This window comes from Diaporthe batatas, assembly GCF_019321695.1.
Source record: "Diaporthe batatas strain CRI 302-4 chromosome Unknown Contig00001, whole genome shotgun sequence".
Taxonomy (NCBI): Eukaryota; Fungi; Ascomycota; class Sordariomycetes; order Diaporthales; family Diaporthaceae; genus Diaporthe; species Diaporthe batatas.
In genome coordinates, this window is record NW_025408548.1 from 1,502,701 (window position 1) to 1,513,800 (window position 11,100).

Below are 11,100 nucleotides of genomic sequence, written 5' to 3' on the forward strand. Positions count from 1 at the left end.
CGATTTCCCCCGGGCTGGTCGACGTCCGCCCACCTCACCTGCCTGCCTGCCACCTTCCACTCAACCTCCCGTCCGCCAAAACCCATGCGCCAGCTCCTGATCGACCTGGCTCCAACGTGACCTCGCGTCAGCACACCGAGCGGGCGGCCTCCTCCTCCGCCTCGACCAGCAGGCAACGAGACCCTCACGGCGCAGATCACACACCACATACCCCGCGAGCCACGATGTCGTCCCCACCGTGGACCCCGTCCGCCTCATCGCCCGCGCAGCAGCCAACACAGGGCGCAACGGCAGCAGCTTCGGGCACGGGAGCAGCAGCAAGCCCAGCAGGCATCCCACCAACACCGACACCACCACCACCACCACCACCACCACCACCACCACCAGCAGCAGCCGACCCACCACAACAAGAAGACGCCCCCGCCGACGACGACGACGGCGCCCCCTCGCCCGACCTCCCCCTGACGATGACGGCCTCGCTGGTCCTGACGCAGCTGCCGCGCGACGCGGCCGCGGCGCTGGCGGAGGCCGAGCGGGCGGCGCTGTTCGCCCCCGGGCAGAAGGTGATCGTGCGGTTCAAGCCCGTGGGCGGGTCGGCGCCCCCCTTGCCCGCGCGCCGCGAGCGCAGCACCATCTCGGCGACGAGCAGGTTCGAGGCGGTGGTCGCGTACCTGCGGCGGACGCTGCGGGTGGCCGAGACGGACAGTGTTTTCCTCTATGTCAATTCTACGTTTGCGCCTGCGCTGGATGAGGTTGTTGGGAATCTCTGGAGGGTGGGTTTTTTCTCTTTCTTTCTTTCTTTCTTTTTCTTTGTGCTTTTCGTCCCTTGTTGTTGGGTGGCTTGTCGCTTTGGGCTTGGGTCGGTCTACTGTTTGATTTTGGGTGTGGGTGCGTGAGATGCTGACTCTTCACCCTGTTGCGCAGTGCTTCAAAGACTCGAACGACCAGCTTAATGTCGGGTACTCGATGACGCCGGCGTTTGGATGAATGCGGAGATCGATCGAACACGGCGTGGCGAGATACCGGACATATGCTTGGGATGTTATGGAAAGAGAGCACGTTGCTCCAAATGAGTCGGGCCGATGAGCTGGCTACATTATTAGGCCACGACCGCCGGCCAAAAGTCTATCGAACAACCAAACGCCATGCATCCAACCGACATGTTATCGCGACAAGCCTCAAAATGCCTTCTCAAAAGCCTCCAGTTCCTCCTTAGATATAGGGTATGTGTGCTCCGGCGCTGGGTATGCCCTGGTCTTGACCTCATCCCGGTAGGCCTCGATCGCCCTTAGGCTCTCAGACCACACATCGCCATACTTCTTGACGAACTTGGGCAGGAACCTGCCGGGCGGGAAGTTGCCCAGCATGTCTATCTGCACGAGCACCTGGCCGGAGCACGCGTTCCCGGCGCCGATGCCGATGGTCGGGATGGACAGCTTGGACGTGATGATGCCGGCGACCTCGGCCGGGACGGCCTCCACGACCGTCGCGAATGCGCCCGCCTCCTGCACGGCCAGGGCGTCCTCGAGCACCTTGGCCGCGCCGGCCGCCGTCTTGCCCTGCACCCTGAACCCGCCGAGCGCGTTCTGGCGCTGCGGCGTCAGGCCCACGTGCGCCAGCACGGGGATCCCGGCGGAGGTTATGCGCCTGATGGTGGGCGCCATCTCGCTGCCGCCCTCGAGCTTGACGCCCTGCACCCGGCCGGTCTTGATGAAGCGGATGGCGGTCTCGAGGGCCTGTTCTGGGGATACCTCGTACGAGCCCATGGGCAGGTCACCAACCTTTGTTCATGTTAGCGAGGGGCGGTGGTTGAGAGTTCAATGAGTAAGGGGGGATACAGAGGGGGCGGGATGTTGAGATTGGATGATCGAGCATGTCATGAAGAGGGGAGGACGAGCCGCAAAGAGAATGGGAGGACAACAAAGAATAGAAAGAATAAGACTAACAGTAAAGGCAGCCTTGGTGGCCCTCGCGACAGACCGGCAGTGCAGCAGCATCTCCTCGACCATGACCTCGGCCGTGTCCTCCATGCCCAGGGCGACCATGGCCAGGCTGTCGCCGACGAGCACGACGTCGACCCCGGCGGCGTCGGCGACGTGCGCGGAGGGGAAGTCGTGCGCCGTGATGACGGCGATGGGCTCGCCGCGCCGGTGCATCGCGCGCAGCGTGCCGAGGGTGACCTTCTTGCGCTGGCTGCCGGGCCCGCCCGCCGCGCCGAGCGGCGAGTGCGAGCTGTACCTCCTGCTCTGGTGTTGTTGTTGTTGCCGGGGTGGTGGTGATGGCCTCTGGTGGTGGTGGTGGTGCAGGGGTGATGGCGGTGGTGGCAGGGGTCTGTTGCCTAGCGCGGCTGCAAGGGAGGGTACTACTACCCTCCCCGATGCTGCGCACGTGCGCAGGGCTGTGGTGGGGAGGTGGTGCATTGCGGGTGGTGGGCGGTGACGGCGGCGATGTGGGTGATGTGTGAGGAGTGCGGGTGGGTGGATGGGCTGCACTGATGGCGTCCCGAAGGGGGATGGGATGGAGTATTGGCGATGCTGGCCGGGCGGGTGAAAGAATTCAAGGCTAGGTCATAAGATGGAATGAATTATGGGGGGATCGATGAATTGAGCGCCAGATTTTTTTTTTGGTCTGTCGTTTGGTGGATCGATCAATCAATTTCCCGTCACTCGCGGCGAAGAGAAGAGGACCAAGTTCCCTGGACCGGCGGCCCACTGGCGCGGGCGAGGGCTGCGAGTTGTTTTATTGAGGCCGGTCATGATGATTACTGCCGTGTATTTTCAAGCCCGGCCCGCGGCGGTGTGGTGGATGTTTTCAGAACCGTCCGTAATCGTATGGCCCCCGAGCCGACCGGGGCAAAAACTGACTTATGTAAGATTTGGGCCGAGGTCCGTTTTTCTTTTTTTTTCATTTGCTCCCCTGCCTGGTTGCGGCTGACCGGGCGGGGCTGGGGGGTCGGACTCCGACTCGCTCGGCTGCTCGGCTTGTCCGATGGGGGAGGTGCGGGCCGCGGCTCTTCTGCGCATGTATGGGGAGGGGGGCACGTGCCTCCTGGGCTGACCTTGAACCTGTATGGTATATTTTGAGACCTGTTTGTTGTTGAACTTCGACTGCGGTTTGTTTTGGCAAGGGAAGTGCACAGCTATCGATTTGGTGCTATGACTATGAAACTTTGCAAGAATGAAATAAGCTGAGAAAGGTCTTGGGCGATGAAAATTGCATACACCTGGCTGACGAGGTCAGGGCATCAGCCATTAATATTCTCCATTAGCCAAACATCGCACACAATGCCTCAAAGACAGAATGAGATTATTTTCAAGGATCAGGGATTCCACACCCGCAAAAACAGAGGGAATACTCATGCTAGACGATTCAGGTGCTTAGGTTAGTGCCAAATCAGCTTGTTATCTCGTGAGGGATTATCCCACAAGTGTCCTCCTATAGGAACTTGAAGTTCTCATGTGGGGGGTTGTCCTACAGAACTCATAGGTGACGCACAAATGGTGGCGTGCTTATTTTTCTACCTTCCTTTTGTGGGTGGGAGTTCTCGATCTCTGTTTTGATGTCATTCAATATTACTTTAGTAGGCATCTCAAATACCTATAGGTACCTACCATGAACTCAGAGTCGCATCTTCAATCCACTTCATTTTGTAGAAGTTGTCCGATCACCGAGCCTACTTATGCGAACAAAGACTACATATTTGATCAGAGCCATAAGGCCTCTATTGGGTACATCAGGGTGGACTGGCAAGCAAGCCCCTGAGATTACTGTCAAACCGACCCACCTTCATCGGCCGGAGCATCTCCCCGCCACCCTTTTACACAGTCAAGAGGTGGTTTCGCTTCTAATTTCCATGCATATTAAACATATGCGGCGCCTTCATACGACGCTGAACACTCAAGACCCAGCGTTAAAAGACAATGCCAATAGGAGTACAGGAACAAGACAACACCAGACTTCTCAGCTTTCGGCTATTACAACTAGTGCCACCGCCAACAAAACTCTGTCAAGAAAGTGTGGTAGGCCACAGTCTGAGGATTATCATCTCGCGCCTTCGGCGTTACCAGGTCGACAGACATGATCATGAAATTATCATCAGCACAAGAACCAACAAGGCTTGGCAATGTTGGGCTGCGCGACCACTCGGAGTGCTTTGGATCGTGCCCAATTGTCTGTTTGTGTTGGCACGTACGCAGGTTCCACTTAGTGTTGGCGCTGAGACGAGAGCAAAGCTGCACACAGCACGCGCTGCTGCGGCGCGGCGCGGCCCAGTCTCGGTTTTAAAGCAGCATTGTTGGGTTTATATCCGCTGGGAGGAATCGGGATGAAGAACGATGTGACCCGCGGGAGGGGTTTTCTCCACCTAGGCAATGCTGCAGTGAACCTGTTGGTGATTAGATGAACTGTTGGTGCAGCGGACAGTATCCAGATCCTTCGGAGAATGCATACTTTGGGCAAGCACCTTCAATCAGCATACCCCTGGAGTGGGGCGACGTAATGTATTTTATGGAATGAAGTACCAACAGTCACTGAGCCTGGACAAATGGATCCCTAGGTACGCAGCCCCCACGGCAGACTGAATTCGCTCGCAACATTCAATCTTGGATGCAGCGTAGAACTAGTACTATAATAGTGACACCGCGCTGTCACTAATCCGCAAGAACAATCGTTCGTCATCATCAGCTCATCAATCAAGCACTACTAGCAGTCATTGAACCTCTTTTCCTGTCCACCTCGTGCCCAAATCATGGCCGCACAACAGAACGAGTATGATTTTGTCATTGTTGGCGGTGGCAATGCCGGTCTTGTCGTGGCCGCGCGTTTGACCGAGAACCCCAACGTCTCTGTCCTCGTTCTCGAAGCCGGCGGTAATGCCTTGCAGGACCCCAGAATTGCTGTCCCAGCGATGTGGTCCAGTATCTTGGGCACGGATTTCGACTGGGATTTCCTCACCACGCCACAGGTGAGTTGCCGTTCTAAACCATACTGTGTTGAATATTTCATTGATACGCTATCCAGGAAAACCTCAATGGGAGACAGATTGGCCAGCCACAAGGCCGTCTTCTCGGGGGTTCGAGTGGCCTGAACGCCGAGGTCTTCGTCCCACCATCTGCAGCTGACTTCGACAAATGGGAGGCCATGGGGAATGAGGGATGGGGCTGGAAGGAATTTGGCCCGTTCTTCCGCAAGTTCTTCACCTTGGCGCAGCCAGAGGACAAGCTGCGTGAGCATCTGGGCATCACCTGGATCGACGACAAGGTGACCGGGGCCCGGGGCCCAATCAAGGCGAGTTTCACAGACTCGCCCGAGAACCCCTTGAGCAAAGCCTGGCTCGAGGCCTTCAAGAGGCTCGGCGGTGACCTCACCGCTGACCCTTTCAGTGGCCGCTCTACAGGAGCCTTCAGTTGCCCGGCGAGCGTCGATCCCGAGACGAAGACGCGCAGCTACTCGGCTAGTGGTTACTACGCACCGGCGGCTCAGCGCCCTAACCTTGAAGTCGTGACCGGAGCCAACGTCAACAAGATAATTCTGAAGAGCTCTGGAGACGGCCCGTCTGTCGCAGCGCGTGCCGTTGCCTTCACGGGGACTGATGGCGCCGAGCATCAAGTCAGCGCGCGACGCGATGTGATTCTCGCCGCGGGAGCGTTCCAGACACCAAAGCTGTTGGAACTGTCTGGAATCGGCAACAAGAGTCTCCTTGAGAAGCTTGGGATTGACTGCAAGGTGGACAACCCTGGCGTGGGAGAGAACCTGCAAGACCACATGATGACAGGTGTGAGCTTCGAAGTAGCCGACGGAATTATGACCGGGGATTGTCTTATCCGCCAGGAGCCAGGGATCGCCGAGGCATTCATGAAGATGTACCAGGAGCACAAGGCCGGGCCACTGGCGGGTGCCGCCCTGACGAGCTACGCATTCATGCCTCTGCTGGGAGACACGATCGACAAGCTCGAGGCAGGTGCTCGGGAGAGTCTCAAGGAGGCTGTCAGGGGCCTACAGACCGACGGAGATCTGAAGTCTGCCAGCCAGCGGGCCACCGCAGAGTATGTGACCGAGCTACTGGAAAGTGGCTCGGAGGCCACAGGCGCGTTCTTTGCGCTGCCTGTCCAGGTGAATCTTCACAACGGTCCCCGCCAAATCGGCATGACTACCAACCCGGTTGATGGAAACTACATGAGCATCGGCGCAGCCATCATCCATCCCCTGTCGCGCGGCAGCAGCCATATCGCCTCAGCCGATGTGGCCACACCACCAACGATCGACCCCCGGTACATGAGCCACCCGTTCGACATCGAGGTCTACGCGCGCCACCTGATGGCCGTCGAAGCTCTCGCACAGACCGAGCCCCTGGCCTCGGTCCTGAAGCCCAACGGCCGGCGGGCCCAGCCCGGGCCGAATGGGGCCAAGGTGGACACGGTCGAGCGGGCAAAGGAGTACATTAGGGCCACCGCAATCAGCAACAACCACCCCGTGGGGACGTGCTGCATGGCCCCTCGGGACAAGGGCGGCGTGGTTGACTCCCAGTTGAAGGTGTATGGTGTCGAGGGGCTTCGCGTCGTCGACTCGAGCATCATGCCTCTCATCACCTCGGCAAACACGCAGACGACGGTTTATGCTGTCGCCGAGAAGGCGGCGGATATAATCAAGCGGAGTTATGGTATATGAGAATGATTTCACGTAGATTTCAAATAGCAGTAAATGTTTATTTGCTCCAACATGTAGCATAGTAAATCCACATTCTTGGTGATTGGAAGTGATGTCCAGCCAGTTCCACTCCTGATCAATAAGTGGTGAGAGAATATCAGACCACCCCATGTATACGAGACGGCGGAGTGTTTGCAGCCGTCTGGGTCGACTGATTCGACTGTCAGACGGTGCTGGGTAATGAAGCCACGGAGAGGTGATTGGAAGTCGTTCGCGGGCTCCAAGTTCAAGACCCGTACTGCATCTTCGGCAATCAGGGGTTCATACTGGTATTGGTTCTCTAGAGAAACCGGAACATCATATGCAGCTCGATCTGCTGGCCCCATGGTTGTCATCTCCACCGGCTCAAGGGGAGTGTATATGTTCGAAGCTGAGGGTCCGTCGATCGCTCGCAGTTGCATATACCCAGATGGGGCTTGGCAAGAAGGATGAGCCGAGAAGGTGTTGGAATGGTAAGCATCAGGTGTCTTTTGCGGTCCTTTTTAAACGGTTCGTTGCCACCATTTTATGTATGCACCGCGCGTGCACTGGCTTTGCTCTGGATCTCTATGTTACCGCGGTGGTTGGTCTGCCTCAGGCGATTGTGCAACAGAAAGCGGGGATTCAACGCGCTGTATCCAGTAAGGCCTGGCCAAGGGGTTGGTAACATGGGAATTAGGCATTGCTACAACCATAATGTTTTTTCCTTTAGATTCTTTTACATAATATCAACCATACTATATTTTTCCTTAATATTATATAACTATCTTTTTATTTAAATATTTCTTTCTTTCCTTTTAAGCTTATATAAAAAGCTTTTAATAACTTTATATATATCTTTATAATTCTTTTATAAAGAAATTTTAAATCTTTTTTTTATTTTTTTATTTTTATTATTATTATAAAAAAGTTAATAACTATTAATAATGAAAATATAAATTTAAAAAATAAAGTTATTATACTTTTTTAATTTTTTAATAAAGTATTTTAAAATATTTTAAAAGAAAATATAATAAACTTTCTTTTATTTTAAATTATTTAAATATTAATAACTATATAGTTTAATAAAAGTTATAATATTAATTAATTTAATAAAAGTTTATTAATATATATAAACTATTTATTTTTAATTATATTATTAAATTAAAAGTAAATAGTTAAAGTGTTTAAAAATAAAGTATAATATATTTTTTAAAATTAATTTAATTAAGTTTATTATATAAAACTTTTATAATAATTTTATAATTATTTATAATATTATTTATTATTAAAAGATATATTTTTATATTAATATATTAAATTAATATTAGGTTATATTAGTTTAGTTTAATATTATTAACTTTAATATAAATTAATTTATTAAAGGTTAAAGTTATTATAAATTATAAATTAATTTAATATTAGTAAATACTTTATCAAAGTATTAAATTTATTATATAATTTAAACTTTTAAATATAAGTTAGTTAAAATAAATGAAGATAAAGCTACTATTCCTTTAATTAAAATTTTAACTTTATTTAAATAAATATCTATTTATTTACTTTATTATATTATAAGTAAGACTACTTAAAACTAATTACTTAATTAAATTAAAATATAAATTTTAAATAAAGTAATTATACTTTATTATTTAAGTTTATAGTTTTAATAACTTATATAATTAAAAATAATTATTAATAATTAAATCTATAATTATATAAAGATAAATTTTAATTTTTAAAAGTTATTAATATTTAAAATAATTAATATATTTTTAAAATAGTTAAGAAATTATAAGTTTAATTTAAAGTAAATTAAAATTTATAAAACTTTTAAATTTTCATTTAAAGGTTTTAATTTAATATTTATATTTATAGAAATAAAAGTATTTATAAAGTTTAAAAGAAGGTTTAAATTAAATTAAATATTAAATTAAGTTATAATAAAAGAAATTAATTAAATAAAAATTAATTATAAAATTATAATTATAAGTTTTTAACTTTATATTTAAAAGAGTTATTAATATATATATATATATTATTTATATTATTTTAAATTTTATTATTAATTTAAAAATAAGTAGTTAATATTTTTAAAAAATAAGATATAATATATCTTTTAAGATTAATTTATTTAAATTTATTATATTAAACTTTTTTAATAACTTTATAATTTATTATATTTATAATACTTTTATTATTAAAAATATCGTTTTATATTAATATATTAAATTATATTAATTTAATTTAATATTATTAACTTTAATATAAATTAATCTATTAAAAATTAAAGTTATTATAAACTATAAGCTACTTAATTCTAATGTTATTAAATATTATATATAAAATTACTATATAACTTAAGTGTAAATTAATTAAAATAAGTTAAGATAAAACTATTACTCCTTTAAAAGTTTTAACTTTATTTAAGTAAATACTTATTTATTAACTCTATAAATAAAACTACTTAAAGGTAATTATTTAAGCTACTATATTATTAAATTAAAATAAAACCTTTAGGTAAAGTAATTATACTTTATTATTATATATAATATTAAAGTTTATAATTCTAATAGTTTTATAAAAAAGAAATATTTATTAATAATAAGATTTATAACTATATAAAATAGATTTTTATTTGAAAAAAGTTATTATTATTTAAAATAGTTAATTTATTTTTAAAGAAACTAAAAGATTATATAGTTTCACTTCTATTCTATATATATCTAAAGATATATATGGCGCCTTTAAACGGTAGTAAGTACTTAAGACTTAACGCTTAGAAAGAATATAGTGTTAATAATAATAGTTATAATATAATAGAAACTAAAAGATTATTTACTTAATTTAAAGTAAATTAAAATTTATAAAAATTTTAAATTTAAACTTAAAGACTTTTTTTTAAAAATTTAACTTTTTTTAAAACGAAAATATTAGAAAAATTAAAAGAAGCTTAAATAAAGTTAAATAAAATTATAATAATATAATATAATTAAATAAAAACTAATTATAAAATTATAATTATAAATTTTTAATTTTATATTTAAAAGGATATATATATATATATATATTTAATAAAATTATGTTTTTAATTAGAAATCTTTTATATTTTTTAAAAATATTAATATTATTATTAAAATAATTTTTTTAATTTTATTTATAAATTTTAAAATTAGAATTATAAATATTTATTATATTAGAATTATTATTATTATTAATATTATATTTTTTAAAAATTAAATATTAAATACTTACTATTATATAAAGATATTATATACCTTTTTAAATATATATAAAATAAAAGTGAAACTATATTCTTTTATATAACCTAAAGTAGGTTATCCTCTATGTGGCCGCTCTGCCGCTATAATATCCATGTCGCACATCATCTGCTTGATGCCTACTGTGTGACACACTAAGTCTAATCTGGGATGAGATGACCTCCTGTGGGTGAATTGCGGTAAGGAAGGTGAGTTAGATTTGTTGCACGATTTGGTTTGTACCATTTGACCGTGTTGCCGTGGTATTTTCAAGCCTGAGAGCACTTCAACGTCGGTTATAAGTTTGGGCAGCTATCCCATCACAGCATCATTATTACTAAGGCTTCCGCGTGACCTCTGATGACTCTTGTTATCTGCATGTCGGCTGCGTTCAAAAAGACGCCTTTCCCTTTCCGAGCTTTGGAAGGCAGTTTGAGGCCAGGGGGCACTGACAAGACAATGAATGGGGCGGTCAGGCCCAAGGGTCCAGGTTCCAGTTTATCTCTTATCCGAGGGGCAGCCCACCCGAACCCCTGTTCCCATTCGTCATTTGCAGGCGCCCCCTGTAAGCCGCTCGCCGTTCCCCGGCTTCTGCTGTAACGTCAGTTGCACGACCTCTGATCTGACTTGACTACACGTCAACTGACCGTGCGTCCGACTCAACCACCAACAACCCCTCTCTCCGCCCTCTCCTCGACTTCCACGACACAGAGAAACGCCCTGTGCCTGGTCGTGTCGCTATCGAACCCGCTGTGTACGCATTCTGGAACCCACTATTCACCTGGCCCTCCAAACCGTCCGCAGTCCGTCAAGATCTCCGGTGATTAACGGCTTCCGTGCACCGCCATCCTTCGACACTAGCAGTGAGGACCCAACAACACCGGAGTGGTCGACTACAGGCACAACTGCCAAGATGGCGAGCCCACGGCGCAGGATCGAGACTGATGTGAGTCATGCCCTGCCCAGTCTTCAGAGACCCGGAATGACCTCAACATGCTGACCGTCTGTTCTCTCTCTGCAGGTCATGAAGTATGTCCCGTAATTCCTGGTACGATATCTTATCGCCTGCCTAGCTTGCTAACTTGTCTCTAGGATGTACGTAGAAATAGTTGGTGGCTTCGTTTCCTCTTCCAAACTAACCCAGCTAGGCTCATGAGTGACTACGAGGTCACGCTGG

The 11,100-nt window shown here is 45.7% G+C and overlaps 3 protein-coding genes across 3 annotated transcripts; 2 read left to right on the forward strand and 1 right to left on the reverse strand.

The window, feature by feature from the left end:
• Positions 1-33: 33 nt before the first annotated feature.
• On the forward strand, positions 34-2,847 carry KVR01_000811 (uncharacterized protein). The gene is made up of 2 exons (XM_044789228.1): positions 34-773; positions 925-2,847. Exons 1-2 carry the CDS (start codon positions 225-227, stop codon positions 985-987), a joined length of 612 nt encoding a protein of 203 aa, XP_044650760.1. The 5' UTR covers positions 34-224; the 3' UTR covers positions 988-2,847.
• KVR01_000643 (3-methyl-2-oxobutanoate hydroxymethyltransferase) lies at positions 1,179-2,420 on the reverse strand (the record flags this gene model as incomplete). Its single annotated transcript, XM_044791841.1, has 2 exons — positions 1,179-1,781; positions 1,947-2,420. The coding sequence occupies 2 exons, from the start codon at positions 2,418-2,420 to the stop codon at positions 1,179-1,181; spliced, it is 1,077 nt and encodes a 358-aa protein (XP_044650592.1).
• A 1,754-nt stretch (positions 2,848-4,601) lies between the features above and the next one.
• Positions 4,602-6,666, forward strand: KVR01_000771 (uncharacterized protein; the record flags this gene model as incomplete). The annotated part of the gene is made up of 2 exons (XM_044790849.1): positions 4,602-4,963; positions 5,020-6,666. The coding sequence occupies exons 1-2, from the start codon at positions 4,748-4,750 to the stop codon at positions 6,664-6,666; spliced, it is 1,863 nt and encodes a 620-aa protein (XP_044650720.1). The 5' UTR covers positions 4,602-4,747.
• Positions 6,667-11,100: the final 4,434 nt, after the last annotated feature.

What these genes read in the sequence shown, in the direction of transcription:
- KVR01_000811 (XM_044789228.1), top strand. Translation starts at nt 225, where the DNA reads ATGTCGTCCCCACCGTGGACCCCGTCCGCCTCATCGCCCGCGCAGCAG. An exon ending in TTGTTGGGAATCTCTGGAGG is followed by an intron (nt 774 to 924) that starts GTGGGTTTTTTC and finishes CCTGTTGCGCAG; the next exon opens with TGCTTCAAAGACTCGAACGA.